The 23,492-nt window shown below is 32.9% G+C and overlaps 3 protein-coding genes and 1 pseudogene across 3 annotated transcripts; 2 read left to right on the forward strand and 2 right to left on the reverse strand.

The window, feature by feature from the left end:
- Window positions 1–199: 199 nt before the first annotated feature.
- Window positions 200–3,759, reverse strand: LOC114422653 (FT-interacting protein 7-like). The gene has a single exon (XM_028389125.1). The coding sequence runs from the start codon at window positions 3,487–3,489 to the stop codon at window positions 430–432; it is 3,060 nt and encodes a 1,019-aa protein (XP_028244926.1). The 5' UTR covers window positions 3,490–3,759; the 3' UTR covers window positions 200–429.
- Window positions 3,760–9,776: 6,017 nt separating this feature from the next.
- Window positions 9,777–11,221, forward strand: LOC114422661. Its single transcript, XM_028389139.1, has one exon. The coding sequence runs from the start codon at window positions 9,849–9,851 to the stop codon at window positions 10,998–11,000; it is 1,152 nt and encodes a 383-aa protein (XP_028244940.1). The 5' UTR covers window positions 9,777–9,848; the 3' UTR covers window positions 11,001–11,221.
- Window positions 11,222–12,155: 934 nt separating this feature from the next.
- Window positions 12,156–15,046, reverse strand: LOC114422665 (transcription factor bHLH80). Its single transcript, XM_028389142.1, has 4 exons — window positions 14,707–15,046; window positions 14,567–14,632; window positions 12,624–12,692; window positions 12,156–12,539 (listed from the first exon to the last, which is right to left on the reverse strand). Exons 1-4 carry the CDS (start codon window positions 14,995–14,997, stop codon window positions 12,492–12,494), a joined length of 474 nt encoding a protein of 157 aa, XP_028244943.1. The 5' UTR covers window positions 14,998–15,046; the 3' UTR covers window positions 12,156–12,491.
- Window positions 15,047–17,950: 2,904 nt separating this feature from the next.
- LOC114424003 lies at window positions 17,951–19,863 on the forward strand (annotated as a pseudogene).
- The last annotated feature ends 3,629 nt before the right edge of the window (window positions 19,864–23,492 follow it).

The following is a 23,492-nucleotide window of genomic DNA, read 5'->3' on the forward strand; positions in this document are numbered from 1 at the left end:
TTACGGCAGTAGTATTGATATATGATGATATGATTCATTAAAAAACCCTTTTGGGGCTTGATTTATGAGAGCGATCTAACTTGCTTGTTATAGCTCATCTAGACTGGGCATTTTGTTGCGCGGTTAAAAATAAAAATATTATTAGGAAGTACATCGCTTGGTAATTTAATAAAGCTGTTACGAGCGCGAAGAATATTTATTTTTTCATAGCTGAAACTGAAGCTTTGGGATTTATGTATATATATATATACTTTCATACAAAGAAAGTGTGTTTTTGCTAATGAAATTGGAGGGGGACTATGCACATGTTTGCTGTACCCTCTTTAATTTTACGTGTAATGGTGAAGGTCTGTTTATTCATACATTGTGATTATTTGTGCACAATAATAGGTGGTGGATGGATAAAAAGAGAAACAGCAAAGCCGGTCATCATATAAGCATATCTGATTTGGAAGGCAATCTCTTGAAGAAATTAACTGGTACTGATGGCATCTTGCTCCTAAAGCGAGGATGACGCAGCATAAAGAGGCCAATTAGAATTGCAACCACTTGGAAGGGAGTAATGTAAATGAAAACGGCCCAAATGAGTGAGAAGATGATGAAGATAGATGTGGCCCTGGAGTCTCTCCAACCTAGTATGGCTTGAGCTCTTTCTCCTTGAGTAGCCAAATCTCCAACCACAGTTTGTACTCTACCTGCCACACTCCGCAATCTGTCATACCTCATTCTCACAATATCTGAAGGCTTTGTTGTTGGAAAAGTGTCAAATTCCTCGTCCAGTTCATCTGGGTGAGCAGTCTCTGCCTGTGAAAGCCTAGCATCCATGTGGGGTGGATTCCTTGGCCTGAAGCGGTAATTCCAAATCCCGATTACAAACAAGTAAAGAAAAATGGTGGGCAGTATCAATTCCGGGTAGCAAACCAGTATCAAGAACAAGACGTGAACAAGGCAGGTTGTGATTGGATTTCTCCAAGTGCAGATGTCATCAAACCACTTGCAAACAGCAGTAACTCCTTTGAGGAGTGACATTATGCGATGAAAATTGGCTTTGCTTCTCCTTAGACTCCACATGTGGTAATCCACGTCGAGCATGTACTCAACAGCTTCGCGCCTAAGGGGCGGCTCTGCTCTAGACAGGCGAGCGGCCACAATCTGCATGGCCTGGTGGCGGAGCCAATCTATGTGCCTGACGGGTATGGGTTGGACATAATGCATTTTGGGAAGCAAAGGCCTACCATACTGGGCTACCATGTTAACCCATGCGGTGCAGGTGAACCTCACCGCCAAGTGAAGCTCTCCATTCTTCTTGAGGCCATTGGGTTGGAGAACCAGCAGAGGATAAAAATGAGTATACACCCTATCAGTTTCCAGAGTTGACAACCTGATTCTCACCTTTCCAATTCTCTGATCTCTGGCATCACTGCTCCCATTGATGTGGTGGTTGTCAAATACCCCAACCGTGATGACAGTGCATGGATCATGAACCTCCCAGGTATATTGCTCGTTCCATCGAGGGGAGAGAGTGTCAAGCAGAGTTCTGGTTCGAACCCATTTGTTGCCATACTTGGCCACGCAGTAGGCATCGGTAGTCCTCCCTTCCCTGGCCTTCATGGGCAGCAAGTTGCGGGCACTCAGTATCCCAAGTTCGAGAATTCCAATGTTTTTCTTCCTCAAATGTTTGGAGGATGGCTGAAGATCACTGCTGAAATGCGTGGACTCATCAAGGACGTGGTACCCGGCCTCAAGACACACTCGGAGGTGAATCTTGCTTGAGAACTTGTCCTTCTTTTTCTCTGTTTCCTCCTCGCCAACCGCACTAGGCCTGTGCAAATTGAACCAACGAGAATCGGGGAGCTTCTTGCTGGACTCGTGTCTGGGAGGAACACTTCTCACCGAAATGATCTCCCTTCCTAAGATTTCAACACTAGAACCTACTTTGTCCTCAACAGTCACAATGATAAAATCCTCAAATGGTTCGGCTGCCACAAACATAAGCTCGTCATTCCAAACTGGGTTGATGCCTCTAATTTGAGAAGGCCTTGTGAATCTCATCTGATTCCCCAGCTGTACTCTAACAATGGCGTCCGGGGCCCTTCCTTTATCGGAAGGAACAAGATCCTGAGCCTCGATTACTTGAACTCTAAGATAGTAAAGCTTTGGCGAGAAATATACCTTTGAGCGGGTGTTTGCAAGGTTGGAGTGACTAATGTTGTGAGCATCAGAGTGCCAGGCCTCGGGGAAGGACTCATCCGCTTGTGTTCCCATCCAAACCGCAAGCATGATTTCCCCATTATTATGAATTTTTTGGCCCTTCTTGTCCTCCAATATGTACCATTGAGGAGCCAAGGGGCTGTCTGGGGGTACCCGAAGAGGAACCTCAGTGAGATCAAACATAACTCTCCCCACAAAATCATCCTTGACAATGTCCTTATCCTTGACGGTGACTTCAAGCAAATTTGATTGCAGCCTGTCCTTGGAGAAGGCGAAGATTTGATTCCAGACAGGGTTCTGGTTCTTGTCCAAGTGCTTGGTGAGGCCCTTGTAGTTACCAAGCTTGACTTCCACATAAGGGTCAAGGCTACCAGTGATATCCTTAACAGGGAGATCCCTAGCCTTGACAACATTGACGTACAAGTAATTCATCTGTTCCACTAAGTCGTAGGTGGTGGATATCTTGTCCCGGCCTCCTCTATAGCGCAAACGAGCCGCCAGTGGTGGACTTGTCTCCACCAATGAATACTCAGGGTTTTGCTTTGGGATCTGCTGCATTAACATTACATTGGGTGGCCCAGCTTTTGCAAAATCAACCCTCCTTTGGGTCGTTTCCATCGCGGGTGCTGCTGGAATAGAGTGAAAAGTCCTGACTTCCTTTTCTTTCTTTTGCATCTTCTTTTTCTTCTTGTCCCCGCCACCAACCGCGATTTCCTCATCTAGCACCGTGTTCATGTTGGGGTTTATTTCTTGAAAGGGAGTGTCCTGATACTCCTCCTCCTCCTCCTCAGCAGCAGCAGCAGCAGCAGGAGGAGGAGGAGTGTCTACTTGGGGGTGATGGTGATGGTGTTCCGCAGCAGCATGAGCATGATGATGATGATCATGCAGCGTGTAACATCTAAGAGCAATATCTCCCCTGATATTTGAGAAGAGACCACGTTTCTCAAGTGGGTAGCGTTCCACACTGGCCTGGGACTCCGATAGAGGAATTGAGGAGCCTGAAAGTCTCACCCTTCCAAGGAAGTTATTGTGGTTCCGATCATTGTGATTGTTATTGTATACAACCACCTCAATTGTCTTGTGGGCAAGATCTCTGGGGTTATTGATGTTGAACACAAGCTTTTCATTCCAACAAGGATTCAGGTCTTTGTGCCTCGTTTCAGTGCTGTGCTGCTGCTCATCGAACTTGACCTCTACAAAGGGGCTAGCTGACCCTTCCCCATCTTTGGGCATGAGGTCGCTCGCCTCCACAACTTCTACCACCAGCTTGTTCATCATTCACTAAATTAAATAAAAGAGTGCAAGTGAAGACACTGGTAGCGGTGGTGATTGGTGATGAGATATGCTTCTCATTTGGAGTGTGAAGACAGAAACTTTTGTTTGAGAGAGAAATGGGATATGCATATGCTATTGCTGTTTGGTTTTGTGGCCCCTTCCTTCATGTGCCTTTCTATGTGGGAGAGATTCTAGTGGCTACTTTCTACGTCTCTTTGCTTAGAGAGAGAATATTAAAGACACTCACACCCTGCCTGCCTAGTGTTTATTTTACTTACCAGCCAAAAACATTCACAAATATACTTATTTCTTTAATTTTATGTTTTTAGATGTATGTGTAACATAAATAGTTCTGTTCATTAATACCACATTACCAAGCCATTCTTTTTTTCTTGCTAAGGTGGTGTTAATTGTTTTGTAGATTTAAATATTAATGCGGGTGGTGTTGGTTTTGGATTCATAATAACGTGGGGTTGAAGATGGAGATAAAGTTTAGGTGGATGATATTAAAATAATACTAGTAGTGGGCCATGTGGAAGCTACGAAAACATTCAAGCACTGTTTATGTTTAATATATAATTTTGAAAGAAAAAGCAGATTTCACTTTTGATAGGATATCTCTCCCTTTCAAAGGAATTAAGGCAGATCCATTATTATTCAACTCGGTTGTGTTGTGGATGATGTCCTCACTACTTACCCGCTCACCCCAACCTGTGAACCTTGTCAAGTCTTTTGTCCAAAAGGTTGGCAAATAATTATTCTGCTTTTGCTGTTATGATATACTAGTTCGTAAATGTAACTTTGCAACATTTTATTGTCTGCTTTTCCTTCAATTTATCAGTTTTCATGAGTAGTGTATGGTTTTTACAAATTTATTACAGCATATCTCTAATGCGAATGTTTATGAGTTATAAGTTGTTTAACTCTAAATAATATTATTTAATCTTTTTTTTCACCGAAGTAGATGACATATCATTGTTTATATAAATAACGGTTACTTAATAAATTTATGTCACAAATAGAATATTTTTTAGGTATAATAAGACCCGTAAAATTAAATTAATCAGTTATTTTAATAATTTTAACATTAGAGTAAATTTTATATAGTATTTAAGTCTATGTGAAGTGCTAAGACCTTATAAAATTATGATGAGTAACTCATTTAAATGGTCGCTGTGTATTTATTGTATGTTTAATATTTGTTACATACATTTTAATAAACTAAACCTGATCGAAAGTGAAGGAAAATTTTTAATAGATTCATGTTCAACATGATTCCAATTGATTCTCAAACTCACTCTAATAAGTCCATATAAAAATTCTGTTTAAATCAGTTTGGCGTGAGGAGACTAAACAGAACCAAAAGCTTCTTTAAATTTGTAATACTAAGAAAACACAAAACCCTTGCTTAATTCATTAAAAAAAAAACTCAAGTCACGTAAATTTAATTCAAATTGTTAATCAAGTAAGCAGTAAAAGTTTTAAATACAATGTTGCTATTAGAAATTAAAAGAACTTTATTAAAGGTTGAATCAGAATCAACTAAACTTGAGACTTGGAGCTTCAAAAGTGGGCAGGTTTGCGTTTGTCATACTGGTCCCAAACCTTTCTATTTTCCACTTGGAAACGTGCGTGTCGGTTTCGCATTTACGGTGTCCATCCCTCATTTTATTTCTTTCTTTTTCTGTTTTATATTTTATTTATTATTTTCTATTAAAATATTCTATTTATATTTTATTTATTCTTTTTTTCCTTTTTATTCCTTAAAATAAGATTTTACGGGTCATTTCTCTCTATTAAACCTTTTCTGGTTATTTACGAAAACTTTCTCGCAAAAAAAAGTTAATTTTAGCTTACGCAAACAAATTAATTAATGCAAAATTTAATTTTAGTTTATGAAAAAAATATTTTATTTTATTTTTCTTATTTTTTTTCTTTTTAGAAGTCCTTATGGAAAAATTTACCCAAACAAGCCAATTTAATTATCATCTAAACAATGAACTAAACATATTATTTCATTATATTATACTTCACGTTATCCTGTTTTAATTAACTGAATTTTATTTAATCAAAATTCTATTAATAACTTAAGTTAATAGTGATATTTATCGGAGGGTTTTAACGTGTGTACGAGAATCATGGAGAATTATGTATTTTAACATGTGTACAAGAAACACTAGTGATTAACTGAAGTGGCCAGCTTTCTTAATAGCTAAGGTTTATTATGTGCACGTCCAAGCCAAAAGAGAAGCAGTATAGCATTCTTTTGCGTGTCTATGTGCTTCTCCTTTCTTTCTCTGCTGTTGTTTCTTGGATTGCGTAATTAAAAAGTTATATTTATAACTGTATTATCCAGGGTCTCCAAAATATATATATGATATTCTACTTGATATTCTGAAACATGTATTCACTCTTCATGTCAGCTTTGGCACAGGAGTATGGCAGTCGAACTCTCCAATAGATATGTGATGTCTACCATCTTAATTATTTGAATATATCATAACCTCTTTATCTCTTAGCACGACAAGTATTATTCAATTATTTACCAGCTACACATTATCAGTAAGTACTAAATTATCTACTAACTTTTATCTCTAAGCTATATATTATCTTTAACTTTATCTATAAGCTACCAACTAATATTTACAAGTCAATAATTATCAGCAAAGACTATAACAATCCCTAGAAACAAGGACTTGCAGCTCCATTCCACTCTTATAAATATCAAGTTCCATCAAACCCTCAACACATCCCGAACAACACACATGCACACCCGCTTGCATACTCATGTATTCATACTCTCTATTATTCTCCTAATTCATATACTTACTTAAGCGTTGAAGTCTTTTGCTTTGCAGGTTCCTTCTCTTGTCCTCCTAACAAAGATCACTCTCAACCGACGTGCGAAGTTTAGGAGCCCACTTAGGCCATGTCTACTATGACGTGTGTCAGCTCAGGATTTTGGCAAGTACAATAAGATAAGTCCAAAGAGATATAACTTTTCAGACAGTTCAAATGTTGCTCTAATTGGTGACACAAACACAACTATACCATACGGATATTCGGCCAAACTGAATACACAAATATACATCTCCATATTTTTAAAATATTGAAGCACGACCCTTCATTAAAGGTACTTATGTGTTTCAATTAAACCAAATACATAAATATTTCCAACATCTTGTGAATCACAATGTCTCTCATTTAAAGACATTTAGATACTTGACTAGATTGAATACCTAAGTATTTCCAACATCTTGTATATCAAGATACTAGTATTTGACTAGATCGTAATACCTGAGTATTCTCAATATATATTATGTGCCAAGAGATCCTTCTTTAAAGGTACTTGATTATGTTGAATACCAAAGTACTCCTAGTGAAGAAAGAAGATCCTAGAGGAGAAGAAAGCAAATAAGAAAGTTATGTGTCTACTTATGTAATTATAGGAACTATCAATTAATCAAAAGAAAGAAAATCAGGTGATTCAAAAATATTATATCTAATGACAAATCATTATTGATATTAATTTTAAAAAATTATTTAAAATTTAACACATTCATCATACTACTACTAGTACTAGTATGTGATTAGATAATTATATAAAATTATTTTACTATCTCAGCAACCTTTTTTCTCTAATTTAATTTTATTAGACATAATTTATACTAACTATAACTACTAGTATTCTTAAAATATATATATATATATATATAACTGCTAGTATATACTTGTGCATATATTTGTTTTGAAAAGGTTTAACTACTCTTAAATTTACGAAGGGTTTAAAATTAAAAATTCTAAATAAAAATGTTATGTTTTAATATATGAAATATTATATTTTTAATTCCGCAACAAATATTCTTAAAATACTAATTAATAAATGTTAATTTTAATATAAAACCTTAAAGGCCAATTGCATGGGGATGGAACAAGTAATTCAAAGAAGCTTTACTTCATCCAAAACACTCGAGGGTTTATACTTTATAGTAGCGTTTAATATAACAGCAAATTGCAATGATAATAAATTTATTTAGATGAATGATTGAGATAGATGCGATGATGAGGCTGCGAACAGCAATTTCTTTCTTATAAAATCTGTTATTACTGTGAATAAATGAAATTCTTAAAGTGATATGTATGGTGTCGTATCGATTGAACGTGTTGTGTTTGTTAAAATATCATCAGGAAGCCGAATAGGTTTAGCTCCACATGCATGCCAACTTTTTTGGTCTCATCTCATCTCTTGCACGTTATATCTATCTATCTATCTGTTCTGCCCTTTTTAGAACAAGGTTTTGTTAGTGGCAGTGGCACTGGCCATGGAATCAGAAGATGGACCTAAGAATATACTCCAATAAAGTAAATGGAAAAAAGCACTTCATGCCACTTTGCCTCTTCATAAGCCATACTTTCGGGGACCATAAACCTTCAGCCACTCTCTAAACCAACCTTAATTAAAACCGTTTCCGGTACTATAATACAATGACCCCCAAACTATTTTTTGACTATTAAGCACAAAGGGACCACTTTTGTTTACAACTTATAAATTGATTAGACGGTCCAGCTCATAAGTTTAGCTAATTTAATCCAATCTATTATAAAATTATATATATTAAAAAAAAATTATATACCATCTAAGAATAAAGGGATTAAGGGTTACAATCTCATTCTCAACACTTTCAATTACTTATCACACTTTTATCTTGGCTCAAGTAAATTTGATTTTTTTTTTGTTTTCATTTAAATTTTTATGAGAGGATGAAAAAAATCTAGATTATTTAATCATTAAAAATTGATTAGGGTTAAAATCTCATTCTCAACACTTTCAATTACTTTCCACGCTTTTATCTTGGTCCAAATAAATTCGGATTTAAATTTTTTAAATAATATATTGGATTGAAATTTTGTGAATGAAAAAAAAATATTATTAAAAGAAAATTTTCATTAAAAGTAATCGACCAAGTTATTTAGTATAGACTACTAATCAATCATGTTTTCCATGAAAAAAAAAAATCGATTATGTCAGGTGAATATATCATACTTATAATATGATAATAATAAAAAAAAGTTATTAAGTGAAATCATTTAAATGGTTTTTACTTTTTAGGCTTATATTTCTTAACATACACTTGTTTCCTAGCTACTCGATTGATAGTGGCACCGCTGTAAATGTAATGGATCGAGTTACATTTTGCTGGGTTGGGCTATTTTGTTGGGCTCGACTCCAAGTCCAAGGTCTCGTTAATACGATTGCATTCAATCTGCTATAACATTGAAGTTGTTTTTATCATGGTCTTAGATTTATGTTATGAATCAAAAGAGGTTCTGCTTCATTATCATTATCATAAGGAAAATAGTACTAGAACGTCCCCGGGTCCCGTTGAGCCAGATGCTTGTATTAACCTTCTTTGTCAGTTAAAATAAAATATTTAGAATATTGGTTCTATGATGTTTCTAGACATGACACGTCTAGTTGTGAGAACATGTAGAAAGAGTTAGTATTTTCAAATTTTGTAACTGACTTCAACTCATTATTTTGATTGAATTTAATTACAATATTGACAGTATAAAAAATTTTGTATTATTTATTTTACAATAATTATTTTATTTTTATGTAAAATCACTTCTAATTGATTGATAGTATATATATATTATAATTTAACTTAATTTGCTTCAAGAAAAAAAAATATAAGTGACTAATAATTTAGATATTTTAAATATATATATAATAGGAGTTTGATTTCTAAATAATTATACGATAAGATTAGGGTAGTATATACTGATAAAAGCCCATTTAATTAATATTTAACTTTGTTAAGACAGAGTGACTAGTTCAACTATAGACTTATCTCATCCATAGGGAAAAAAGAAGCAATAGGTTGGATAAGTCTGAGCAAAAGCTATAGATAAAGGAAAAATGATATTTCTAAAGTAAATTGGTTTAAAGAGAAGATAAATAAGCGCAAAATGATGTTAAAAAAAATTGAATGCTTTATGGTAGCATGAGGCTAATTTTCTTTGCTATATAATTCTTAAAAAAGCAATATTAAGTTGTTTGATTGTGTAAGAAAAAGAAAAAAGGTGTAATGAAATGTGTGGTAGAGTCTAGACTAGAGACTAGAGTGGTGATGGGAGGAAACATTGTCCTTGGATGGCGACAGGAAGAATGATAGGTGGACAAGTGGCGAATGTGCATGACACGTGGCGGCGTGTAATTCTAATGGAGCATGCAACGTGGTGTTAACACCCACCGAGTCCCAGACTCAAAATAAAATGGAACAAGGTACGAATAAGAAGAATCCTAAAAGAAGCAACCAAACAAATTAGCGGAACGTTGAATTGAACAAGAAGAGAGAAGAATGATGATGAATGTTTTAGGGTTGAGTCTGGTGTTAACTTCACTGGCAGCAGCAGGAATATTCTCTCCCAATCCCAGAACAGAGAAGCATGGAGCCAGCACCATTGTCAAAGAAGGGCATCGAGTTGTGGTGGTTGAATACGACCAAGGTGGCCATCAGAAAACCAAAATCTCAATATCCCCAGAGCAACCCACGCATCACCATGATCATGATGATGATTTGATCAAAGAAGCTGCCTCGGTTCTCCCTAACTTATGCCAAGGCATTTCTTCATCTTCACAATATTCACACCAACCGCAGAATCACATGGATCATGGGCCTTTAAATCTGCATGCTCCTAATCCTAAAGAGCTCATTTGCGACGCCTATGGAAAATGCAAACACAAAATCTCCGACGCCATGGAGAAGGCTCAAGAGGCCATCCATAAGAAGAAGGACAAGATTTGTAAAACTAAAGAGACTGTGTATGATAAAGCCCATGACGTCCATGAATACGCCCAAGACACTGTAGAAGCAGCAAAGGAGGATATGGCCAGTAACGTTTCAAACGCCAAAGATGCATTGAAGCTTCTAATAGGAGGATCTATGGAGAGCCTGAATTCTTTGATGGGGGTGGCTAATCTGCTGGGGTTTGCCACGGCTTATGGGATATGTGTGTGGGTTACGTTCATCTCCAGCTATGTGCAGTCCAGGACTATGCCAAGGCAACAATTTGCAGTGGTGCAGAGTAAAATATACCCTGTTTATTTCAGGGCCATGGCTTATAGCATTGCACTGGCTTTCTTAGCCCATTTCTTAGCCCATAGAAACTCCAACTCTGACATGTTGCAATCATATAATCTTCTGGCCTCCCTTGCCACACTTTTCCTCAATTATCTTTACTTGGAGCCTCGGGCCACCAAGTTGATGTTGGAGAGGATAAAGATAGAAAAAGAGGAAGGAAGAGGCAGATCACAAGACATGATGAGTAGTAGAACAGTAGATCCTAAAGAGCCAGCAGATCAGGAGGATGCACTCAGATCAAGGATAATCAAGCTCAATGACAAGCTCAAGAAATTCAATTCCTATTCCTCATTCCTCAATATCCTCAATCTCATGTCTCTTACTTGGCATCTCGTTTATTTGGCTCAACGACTTCACCATATTTGCTAAACCAAATACTCTACCAAAGCCTTTTCTTTCTAGTAATCACTTGTTTTCTGTCTTTCTTTTCTGTTTTTATCATGTCATGTGTTTGATATTTTTGCAAATACTTTTTCAATCTCTAGATTGTCTCTTTCAGCTTTCAGCAGCGCATATAGATGGTTTTGTTTTTCATTAGTGTTTGCCACTCCTTGTAATCAAGTATATATTTAATTTGTGTTAGTGTAAAACTCTTGTTACATTACTTTAATCATGGTTCAGTGGAGGGTAATTCTGGGTCCTACCCTAGGCACAATGCATCAGAAATTGAAGACATATCGGATCCAACTCTAATTACGAAAGTTAACACATTCATGTTGGCTCAGCTTTCTACTGTAAGATCGGGTGGGAGACAAAATTCGAATTTCCTTTGATTCAGACAGATCACCCTAATACCCTATACATACGAAATTTAAGTTTTAACCTTATTTAAAATTAAATTCAACCCGATATTTTAATCAAGAAACTTTTATGGATCTAAATCTAGTAGGAGTTTGGATTTATTCAAAATCAATTCAAATTCAATTTACAACCAACCAAATCAAATCATTTCCGTTTAGGTTTTTTATGGGGAAAAAAAAAAGAGACTGGTTTATAGACTTCTTTTAATGCAAGACTGGTTTATAAACGGAATTTAATTTAGTTGAGAATCGATTTTGAAACTTCTTTTTTTCAACTACTCTAATTAAAACATTTAGTCACACTCGATCTTTCCCTGTTCTTCGGGGATTCGAGTTCTTCCTCAGCGAATTAGGTATTTTAAATTTAAATGTAATTTTAAAAGGTAAAATTCATTATAAAATCATTTTTAAAATTATTTACAGGAATAAATCTTCAGAATTTTCTAATTATTTAAACATTTCAAATCGTTTATTTCAGGCGTGGTTAATATATTTGTTGATTTGGTTTTAAGATATAGATCTAGTCTGATATTTTTCATGAAGCATGGTTTAGTCCGACAAAGATATGTGAAGGTGTTGGGAAGCCTTATATAGTAGTTGAAGTACGGTGCGGAAAGGGGTTCTATACTAGAAGAGAAAATCTCGAATATTAATTAGGATGCTGTTAATATACTCGCCTATATCTAGTGCAAATATAGTACCTGTGCCAAGAAAATATGGCTAATATTACGTAATAAAATAACACATATGGTTATGTATATATCTTAAGTCCAAGAAGCTATTAACTTGGCAGATTTGTGTATCTTAAGAGTTGTACAACACTACAACACAATTATAACACTCTAGGTTAAAATTCTATTTGTAATTTATTCGTCTCGAACTTGGCAATGTCACCCCTAACATGTATAATATATGCATCTTTTAAGTTATCAGGAGATATTAAATTTAATTAGCATCCAGAGTGTGGTATGGTTGATCTTCATCAGAACATAAAAAAATTCTGATAATAATTCATAAGTAAATCGTAAAAAGCCAAGCACTGCATGGAACAATCAGCAATTTACTCTTGAACCACGCATTTACACCTCCGTTGGTGCTCTGACAGTTCCTGCAATGTTTCAAGTTTCTCAATTCGTGAAATATGGTGTGAGAAAACATCAGAGAGAAAATAAAGTCACACAAATGAGAGTACCTCAATTTGCTTTTGTAGAAACTTGACATACGCTACAGCCTCATCTAACATATCTGCAGTATTTGTTTGCTACAAGAACAAAAGCAACCGCCACATTAAACACTGCACGAGCTAATTTACTGCCCAAAAAAATAATAAATAAAAACTCTACAGTCATTGCATAACTGTCTCGAACTCAGAAATTTACACTTTATGCTAGCAACACTCTCCTAAGTCCTAACTCCTATGAGTTAAAATTTATTGAAAACTAAAAATGGGTCTTTAGTAGAGTTCCCTAAAGCTTGTTTGTCATTGTCTTCCCCAAAACCTCTATCATAGTGGGTAGAACGAAAGGGTCCTATCCTATGGTAGCAGGCCAATCCTAAAGCTCCCACAGAAAGTATGCAGAGTTTATTCCAAAATAGCCAGGTCACTTCACAATGCCAAGAAAAAGGAAAGAAAGGTCACCGTTTGATTCTAAACACCAAAAAGCACATTACATCAGGAGGATAAGGATTATTTATGCTGTTTCCGTTAAATATCACTTAGTACTGGAATCCAAACATTGACCTTAACCTTGGAGGAAGACTTCACGCTCAAAAAAGTGTTGGAGAAAAACAATTCAAGGCTTGAAGGATTGTGAACCAGACATTGCTTAATATATTTAGAGGTAAACAAACCAGATGACTCTAAGAGCCAAGTTATTTTATTGGGTTTTGGGAAAAAAAAAAAAAAGAAACAAATAAGGTTATCAAATGTACAAACTCTGAAACCCCTCTTCCATTAAGGTTCCTGCAAAAGTCAAATTTTCTAATAAAGCTAAACAAACGAAAAAGCTAACCAGGGAAAGGGAGATAGGGAGCACAATGAAGTGGAAATACAACCAAATGAAGGGAAGATATACGATAGAAAAGACTTTTCCAAACATAGATACTCTCATAAAAGAAAACTAGAGCCACCCTACTAGTATACGAGGGCCAAATGAGGACAAACTTAAAGTGTTCAGCTGTCAGTTAACAATTCTTACTCCAAGTGACTAGATGAACTTGTGGGGGAAACTGATGAAAATTGCAAAGCAGGAGCTAAAATCTGAGAATTGAGGTCAAGTTTGTTTAATTCCAGCATATACATTCTCCAACAGGATTCCGGCAATCATCCAATTGTTGATTTATTCATAATGAATAACATCTAATTTCATTTCCACAAACTACAATAATTTTAAGGGTTTTGTTATGGAATGCCCTAAGGGCACTGTTAAGGAGCATTTTATATGCTCTGTTAAATGCTTATAATTACTTAACAAGTATTAAGTGGTTTGAATTACTGATAAAATAAATAATTTTCTTTTCAAGATACTTTCTAGTTTTGTTTCCTTAACTAGTTCTTTAAGAAAAATTGTTAGCAAATTCCTAATTTTAAAGCAAAAGGGAAATAGTTGCTAAGTGGATATGGTACTTTTCTTCAGAGTTCAGACACTATTCCTGCATAACAGAAATTCAGCGTAGATTTGGTTTAAATCGCAACGGGTGGCATGCAAATCCAGTGATCATTACTGACCATGCTAGTTCCTTGAACTTTATGCTTCTTTTAGAAACCAGTTTCTTTCAATCTGGATGCCAGCAGTCATATCAATATTGTGGAGGATGCTTGGGTCAGAAATGTCTCCTTCCTACGAGGTTTTTTCCTAGTCTCTAAAAACCCTCACTTGTCATCTAAACTCGGGATTATAATTTCAGTACAAAAAAATAGTGTCAGAAATTAGCAAATTCTAAGCCTTTTTGCATCTACTCAAGAGGAATCACTCTCAATAAGAATTTGGACTTGAAGACTTTAGGAGTGTTTCCTTGAAAACAAATTCTTGTATCATGAGTGGTTAAAGTCCTCCCACCCCACATGATATAGAAAGAGTGGAATTATGGTCGATAAATGAATTGGAAAGTGAAAGAAAGGATGAAAAGAAAAACCTTATCCATGTTTGGCACAAGTTCTTGCAGCTTTCTGATGCGGTCACTGATACGAGTCCTGCGAACCTAAGGCGAAAAGAGAAAAGATAACAGAAAGTAAAGGAGTTAGTTAAGTAGAGAGAAAAGAGTGAGTGAGTTACCCTTTCAGCAATACTCCTGGGATGAGTAGCACAGCCACGCTTAGCCCTCACTCTGCAAGGAACGGAATCTTCTAACATGAAGATTTCAGGTGTTTTATCCTTGTTTGAGAGAGCGGTACCATAGAGTTGGTGTTGAGAATGAGAGGGAGCATCATCGATAGTGGAAAGCAGTTGAGTGAAGCTTAAGGGGTCTTCTTCTTCTTCCTCTTCCTTCAACAGAACTGATTCTAACCAGCTCGCCGGAGCTGAACGGAACCTTGCCAGCCCGCCGCCGCCGGATGTGGGTTGCATCGCCTTCTCCTCTCCTCTCCTCTGTTTATCTTTTTTAATTGATAATTACACCGATTCTCTTTTTATTTATTTATTTATTTATTTTAAAATACAAAATAGATAACCAAACCGCTTTGCTTTCAGGTTTGTCTGTTTCTGCAATCTGGACCCTTCCATCTTACTCAAACTACTCCAATTAAAAAAATATAGAAGTACATTATTTTATCAAATCAATTCAATTAGTTAAATTATTTTTACAAATCTGTTTGATTAATTAAATTAATTTTTATTTAAATATTTTTTATTTGAAAAGATAAGTTTAAAAATTATTTCAAAAATTAATTTAAAATTAATTCGATTTTAGAACCAGTTTAATATTAATTAAAAATTAATTCAACTATAACTATTCTTCTAAAATAGCTTGATTTTCAATCAGTTTCTAAATCAGATTATTTAAATATAAAACTAAATTAATTAAAACAATTTAAAATTAATTCGATTTATTTTTTTACTAAACTAATTTTTATACATCCTACCTAGGGAAGGCTACCAAAATTACTAAATAATTTTTAACTTGACTACTTCTTAAGATAAAAACTTTATCCCGCATAACAATTTGTTCCTTTTTATTTTTAAACTACACGTGCCGTGCGATGCACACACATAAATTTTGAAGAGAGATATTTTGTTTAATTATTATATTATTGAAAAATATTTAAAATCAATTCAAATTTTTACAACATGAAAGTCATTCAGTAATGATAAATAATAGAAGATAATTAAAAATATGCTTATTTTTTAATATAACTATAAATTTAAATTTTACAATATTATTTCTTGATTTAAAATAAATTTGTATAAACGAATTAAACTACGTAACAAAAATCAAACCAAAATAATAATAAATTAATTTTAACTAAAACAAATCTCAAATGATTCCATTAAAATCATTTTTAAAGAGTTCGTTAATTTAACATCCTCTCAAAAGTATTAGAAACCAAAACTATTAAGTGAAGGAATGAAACAATGAAAATTTAAAAACGCATTTAAATGATTAGAAGTCAATACAGATATCACATTTATTTGTGTTAATTTTGATATGATATTGTAATATTCTTATTTAAATGTGAGAGATACATTTTTTAGTATTTTGAAAATAATTGATATTTAAACTTTAAAAAATTACAAAATTAATATTTTTATTGTAGTTTAGTTTAAAGTTATTAAAATATTATTATCTTTCGTATATTAAATAATATAAATAAATTATCAAATAATTATCTATTATATTTTTTAATGAAAATTGTACATAAAAGACAATTTAGAATTTTAGAATCACACCAATCAATCGTCACAAACTCATAAACACATAAAGGAAAAATTGTTTGACTCAATTACTCATTTTAAAGTGAAAAAAAAAAAAAAAAGTCAAACACAAAGTTACCAAAACACTACCTTAAGCTTTTGCCACACATTAGAATAAATTCATGCATCTCAAATTTGAAGAAGATATGAGAACTTTTATAAAATTCAAAGTACACAAATTAGTATTAACTTATGAGTAAGTTTAATTTATGTCTTCTTATTATTTACTGTTCTTTTTTTATGAAGATGGTTATTTTAAAGAAGATTAAAATCAGATTTAGATAAATGTTCTATAAACACTAATATAAAAAGAAAATAAAATAATAAAATAAATCAAACTTCTATCTTAAGTTAAAATTAAGACATGCATCTTAACTTTTAAAAAATTAAACCAGAGAGCTTTTATAAAAATTAAAATACATCAATTTATTTTAACTTATGAAAGGAATTTAAATAAGTTTACCAAAATTCTTAGAAACAAAAATTATCTAATATGAACTTATATAAACATTTCATTTAAGAAGTAGATAAGATTTATTTCTTAAAAAAACAAAATTACTAATTTTAAGTAAAAATAATTTAGACAAGAACATCAAAAAAATTCAAAATTATTTATTTTATTTAAAAATATTAAAGCATAAACTTAAACAAACTATTACAATATATGATTTTCCCAATAGAAACAAAATGCATGGCAAATATTTCCACTGGGACAACCGTATGGACGAGTGGATGCAACTTTACCAAAGAGGATTGAACATAATATATTATATATTTGATAAAATTGTAAATTTGGTTTCTTTATTTATCTTAGAATTTGACTTTTGGTTCTTCTATAATTTAATTTATGAATTTAATCTCTTAGTTTTTTGTAATCTCGTTATTTCAGTTTTCAATTATGAAATTAACCTCAACCTTTAAAATCGTAACATGGTCAAGGTAAGCATCAACTTTCAATTTCAGGGTTGGGGACCAGGGTCGTGCAAGATGCAAGGCAAATTAGGCATCAGCCTAAGGCCCAAAAAAAAAATTTTAGGCCCCTAAAATTTTTTTATTACTAACTATTAACAAATTTTAACTGATCAAAATAAAATAATTTAGAATCTCTCTCTTCCCTAAAAATTAGTCAATCAATATCATCTTTTTAAAAATTAACCAATATCATAATTTATGTCATTTAAAGTATTTTATTTATCCCAAAAAACTAAATTCCTATTAGCTTTCCTTTAACTCATCTCAATTTCCTGACTAACGTATCTCACTCTCTAGACTCTATTCTTCACGTGTTTTCATCTTCTCATCTTCTGTCCATAAAAAAAATCTATTCTTCTCCTTCCCTTGAATCTCCTCATCTTCTGTTCATAAAAAAAATCTATTATTCTCCTTCCCTTGAATCTCCTCATCTGTTCATAAAAAAAATCTATTTTTCTCCTTCCTTTGAATGAAACCTATTGTCTATTGATCAAACTTTGTCTCCGTGGCTCAATCTCTCTGGATTTGACATCGTCTGGATTCTGAACGCCTATAAATTACATACGTCCCGGCGTCCCGCATACGGAGCCTTTCATCTCTTACCCGGTGGATTGGTGGAACGATTCATTTCACGGGCATGACTCTGGGTACGCAGCAATAGAACACGTATCACGCAGCACCCTTGCGCCTGACACTACATCTAAACAACAAAATCTTTGTCTGTTTCCAATTTCAGGTTCTATCGTTTTGTTCATCGATCATCATTTTCTATATTTATTTTAGAGTTTAGTTTATTTAGATTTCTTCCCCTAATTTATCGTTCTATCGTTCTGTTCAAGTTAAATATTTCTTTCCCTAATTTATTTTTTCCTTGTGTTTATTGTATGATATAGTGCATTATTGATTCATGTGGTGGTGTCAATTAAAGTTATTTTGCTACCGTTATTTTGGTATTTAATTCAAGACTTTATATTTTCTTCTTATTTATTTCTTTTATTTTATTTTAAGTTTTTCTAACAATAGCAACTAGCAAGAGTGGAGTGAAGAAGAAAATAATATGTCGACAATAGTTTGTTCGACTTTATACAATTAGTTTTTTTTTTTATGAATGAAAAATACTCTTTAAGAAAATTAAAAAGAACGATTTTTCATTCTGAATCATATGTTCTTACATTGTTTCGATGTTAATCCATGGCTTAATGCGAATCACAGGGACTAGACTTGTTAACACTATCAGCTATGCTTCCTTCTCTCACCAATTCTGAGTGCCAAGTTGGCAATGGATTCAAATCATGCTCTACCTCAATCGCAAATAATTTTGTTCTTTATCTCTCTTTATTTGGTCGCAATTGGCCAAGGTGGACATAAGCCCTGTGTTCAGGCTTTTGGAGCAGATCAATTCGATGAAAAACATCCAAAGGAGTACAAAGATAGAAGCTCTTTCTTTAATTGGTGGTATTTTACTATGTGTGCAGGTTGCATGGCAACTCTTTGGATCTTGAACTATATACAAGACAACCCAAGTTGGGTTCTTGGATTTGGAATTCCTCGTGTCGCCATGATTATTGCATTGCTTGGAACAATGACCTAATTGGCCGTTTATTTGTTGCTGCTATAAGAAATCGACGATCCACCCTATCAAGCACAGCTGTCAAAGCAGAACAAGGTGGAATACTTCCTCATCAAAGTTCTGAACAATTTGAGTAAGAGTCACAATGCTAATTTCTGCTTGTGCAATTGTTTGATAGTCTGTCATTTTGTTTTTCCTTTCTAATTATTTGCATTCTTAAAGCAGCAAATAGGATGGAATGCCCCTTATATAGTCAAATTTGAGTTTTGCTTTTATGCTTTATGCAAATTCCTTTATAGTCTTATGCAGTAAATTGTAGTAATAAATAGCAACATTTAACCGAACTCTCATTGAAAATACTATTTTGATCAAGTAGTAAATTAGTGTTCTCCACATTGGCAAGTTCCTCAACAAAGCATTGTTAGCGCCAGAGGATTCTATAGATGACGAGAGTTGTAGCCTTAGTGAGGTGGAAGAAGCAAAAGCAATAGTGAGGCTGGTTCCTAATTGGGCCACAACTCTGGTCTATGCTGTGTGGTGTTTGCTCAAGTTCCTACCTTCTTTATCAAGCAAGAGATTACTATGGAGAGAACAATATTTCTGGGCTTTGACATACCCGCTGCTTCTCTTCAAACGCTTGTCACTGTAGGCATTGTTCTCTTCAGTTCCATCTATGATCGCCTGTTTGTGCCAATGGCAAACCCTCAGGCATCCCAATGCTGCAAAGAATTGGGACTGGAATATCTATATCCATATTTACCATAGTATTTGCAGCCCTTGTTGAGATGAAAAGATTGAAAACAGCTCAAGAGTCTGGTGTTGTTGTTGAACCTAATACAACTGTTCCAATGAGTATATGATAGTTGATTCCCCAATATTTCTTGTTCGGAGTCTCTCAAGTTTTTACCATGGTTGGTCTGCAGGAATTTTTTTATGACTAGGTCCCAAATGAACTAGAAGCATGGCAGTGGTGGATCTAAGATGTTAAGTTAGTGGGTGCAAATTATAAAAAATAAAATTAAGAGATTTAATTATATAAATATAGATAAAATAAAATATAAAAATATAAAATTTTATTTACAAATTTGATAAATTTTAAAAAATGAGGGAGTGCAAGTGCACCCCTTCAAATGAACCTAGGTCCGCCACTGAGCATGGGTCTTGCTCTCTACTTGAGTATCTTTGGTGTTGGAAGCTTTACAAGAGTGTCTCTAAATGGTATTTTTTTAAATAAAAAAATTGTTTCTTACAATAAGTTTCTTTTTTATTGAAACAAATTCATATGGCATAAAGAGTTTCTTAAAAAGATTTATATTTTTTGCAAAAAAAATTATTTTTAATAATAAAAAATAATATTTATTTAACACATAACAACTTCATAGTTAAATTATAACTAAATAAAAATAAAAAAATATAAAAGTGAGTTTCTTAAATTTTTTTAAAAATATTTTATCATTCAAACAAAATTATGTATCAATTTTTTATTATAACATAATATCAAAGAAAAAAAATAATTTAAAAAATCCATTTAAGAAATTTTTATTAAAAATACTGTAAGCTGCTCATTCTCACTTTTACTGGCAGCTTGCTGGACTCAGTGTAATGGGATTGGCCTTATTCATTTGCTTTGCTAAATCTTACATTTATAATCACAAAGGAATCAGACGAGAATAGTGAATTGTTCTGTGCTGTCATTTTTAGCTTTACTGTATGGGATGAAAAATTGTATTCTGTACGAGTATTTGTATATAAGAAAACCTGGACCTAGTGAACAGTCAACTACTTTGCATTCTGTATAAGATACGAGTTTTTTTTTTTTATGATGATGTTATAGGTGTAAAATATTTATTAATTTTATTCCTGATTAATCTTTGATGTAGCACCTAGCTAACAACTTTTACTAGAATTTATTCTTTCTATTTATATTTTTTTTTATCTACAAAATTTCAACCTCAAAAAGTTTAAGTTAAATTTCACTCAAATCATAGTAATATTGGTAAGGTTCAAAGTGTTTGTATCTATATGTAAAATGTCAAGTAATTGTAAATTTAAAATTATTTAAAGAAAAATATTTTAATGGAAACAAAATAAATTAAAATACAAAATTTAAGAGTTTAAAATTTTTTAATTTTGGAAAAATAATTAAAAAGATTTTTTATTTAATGAAAAGTATTACAATAAAATCATTATGCTTAATTAATTAGGGATGTGAATGAGTTTTCTAAGTTTTACAAGTCTTAGTTTGAACTGTTTACTTAAATACTAAATTTTTTGAAGGCCAATGCAACCCTTTAAGTTTAGAATGTTGAATTTACCCTAAAAAAAACTATTATAATATTATTAAATAAGGTTACAAATCATTAGAGTTTACAAAATGAATCCAACCCGTCGGACTAATATGTTAGTTAAATAGACTGAATCGAGTTAGATTAAAAAAATATTAATCCAAATAAAATCGAATCTATTTTGATAAGGTCAAACTCAAGAAATAAGGATTAAATTTAATTAGGTCTATTTTAGTTTCATATTATTTATTTATTTTTTTCTTTTAAATTTATATAAATTTACACAAATAAAAAATAAAATGGGTCACTGGACCTAGTTGAACTTCAAAAAATGAGACTCATATAATATCATTAATATGAACTAATCCAGTCCAATTCATTTTTTTGCTTAATTTGATGGGCAAGATCGGGACATTCATTTTGTCAACACCATAAATTATACCTTTATTATAGGTAGGTTAGTGAGTATAAGCTTTTAATAAATGGTTAAATTGATTTGCAGGTCTCCATAATTTTTCAAAAAATTTATTAGGTTATTGAACTTTTTTTCTTTTTTTTTATTGGATCCTTGAACTTTTTTTAATTAGAGGTATAATGGATTAGTGTTGCTGAAGTACTGTAACTCCAATTGAATCTATTGTAAGTTTTTTTTTTCTTCCAAAGTTTTAACTTTCTGAAAGGAAAAAAACGTCTTCTTAAACCTTGAAAAGAAATGCAATTAATTAGCTTCCAATTGCTAGTATAAATGATGGTAGTTGAAAGTGTTAGTTTATGTTTTCAATAGGCGATCGATTTCGTTTAATCGTTTATAATTAGCTGTTAACGTATTTTGGAGGGGGGAAAAAATCCTATAAACGTGCGTGTTAGTTAACAAATAGTTTTTATGTTTAAGAGGATGATGTGTAAAGGACATGATTAAAATTGTTATATTGTTTTAAAATTAAAAGAAATTGAAAGTGATTCATAACGAAAGAAAAGTCGGATAAGCATACACCGACTGCAATAGTGGCTGTACAAGAAATTTCTGAATGAAGCTCAGAAAGGTAGACAAGTACATCCGAGAGTAAAAAAATAAAAAACAAAAGAGAAGAAACTTGGAAATTATAAGGATAGCGAAAGTTGAAAATGTGTGATTCTATTCAATGATTACTAATTTGAGACTTAGCCATTACAATTGGACGCTTATCAAGTCCAATATATGAAATAAATGGGCTGATGCAAGCAAAGCTTAGGGGAATTAGTCTTAGGCACGTAACGTAAGTCGTAACCTACCTCTTTCTTTCTAAAATGTCTTTAAGACGTTTTGGGTTTTGTCTTAGAACGAATAATTTTACCCAAAGAGAAAGGACAGCGAAGAAGAATCAGCCAACAGCTTGAAGAATCAAGAAAGAGTTATGGGGTCCATGTCAAGCAGTAACGGATATAAAACCCTAAGTCAATTGATATACATTATAAAAAATAAAATCAGTAAATTTAATTATACAAATATAAATGAAGTAAAATATAAAAATATAAAATTTTATTTACAAATTTAATGAATTTAAAAAGATGAGGAGGTACAAGTATACACTTTCCGGCTAACGATAGGTCCGCCACTTATTGTCAAGTCTATGTGCGAAAAGACAAATAAAGCCCCCAGCCATGTTTTGTTTGAGAGTTTTAACGACACACAGACAGGCACACAATACAACTTTCTTCTCTTGTAATAATGATATAATAATGCATTTCTTTCTTGTTTGTTGCCGGCTAATGGCTGTGCTGTGTTAGGGTTGCATATCATGATAATCCAATGACAGGCTGTTCCAGAAGAACATATCAAGGTCATTCTCCATAAAATATACTCTTTCCACCATGTCTCATTAATCAATTTGGATCATTTTTATACTCAAAATATCAATGTGCTTATGTAACAAAATAATTTATCGGCACAAAAATATTTTTTTCAACGATTTTAAATCGTCAGAAAGCTAATTGCCATAACATAAACATCGCGTTATCGATTATCAGGACTATTTGATAATGTATCATTGCAATTTTTTCCTTAAAAAACTATAATCTTTGTTTATTAGAGAACTTTACGACGCCAAATGTTTAGGAAGATAAAAGAATTTTCGGTTTATTCGAATTATTGTGATGCTTAATATTTCTGTTTAATATTTATTAACGGATAAGTTTATAATATATTTAAAATTTATTCAGTGATAAAATGCTTATAAGTATCAAATTTGAAGAAAAAAAAATCCAAAAGTAAATTACACTTTTGAAAGAAGCTTTAAATATATAATTTGCTTTTATGTTAAAATTTCATATTTTTCATCTAATAA

This window comes from Glycine soja, chromosome 8 (genome assembly GCF_004193775.1).
Source record: "Glycine soja cultivar W05 chromosome 8, ASM419377v2, whole genome shotgun sequence".
In the NCBI taxonomy this organism is placed as follows: domain Eukaryota; kingdom Viridiplantae; phylum Streptophyta; class Magnoliopsida; order Fabales; family Fabaceae; genus Glycine; species Glycine soja.

What these genes read in the sequence shown, in the direction of transcription:
- LOC114422665 (XM_028389142.1), bottom strand. Translation starts at nt 14,997, where the DNA reads ATGCAACCCACATCCGGCGGCGGCGGGCTGGCAAGGTTCCGTTCAGCT. An exon ending in CCAGGAGTATTGCTGAAAGG is followed by an intron (nt 14,633 to 14,706) that starts GTAACTCACTCA and finishes TTTTCGCCTTAG; the next exon opens with GTTCGCAGGACTCGTATCAG. An exon ending in TTCTACAAAAGCAAATTGAG is followed by an intron (nt 12,540 to 12,623) that starts GTACTCTCATTT and finishes GAAACATTGCAG; the next exon opens with GAACTGTCAGAGCACCAACG.
- LOC114422661 (XM_028389139.1), top strand. Translation starts at nt 9,849, where the DNA reads ATGATGATGAATGTTTTAGGGTTGAGTCTGGTGTTAACTTCACTGGCA.
- LOC114422653 (XM_028389125.1), bottom strand. Translation starts at nt 3,489, where the DNA reads ATGATGAACAAGCTGGTGGTAGAAGTTGTGGAGGCGAGCGACCTCATG.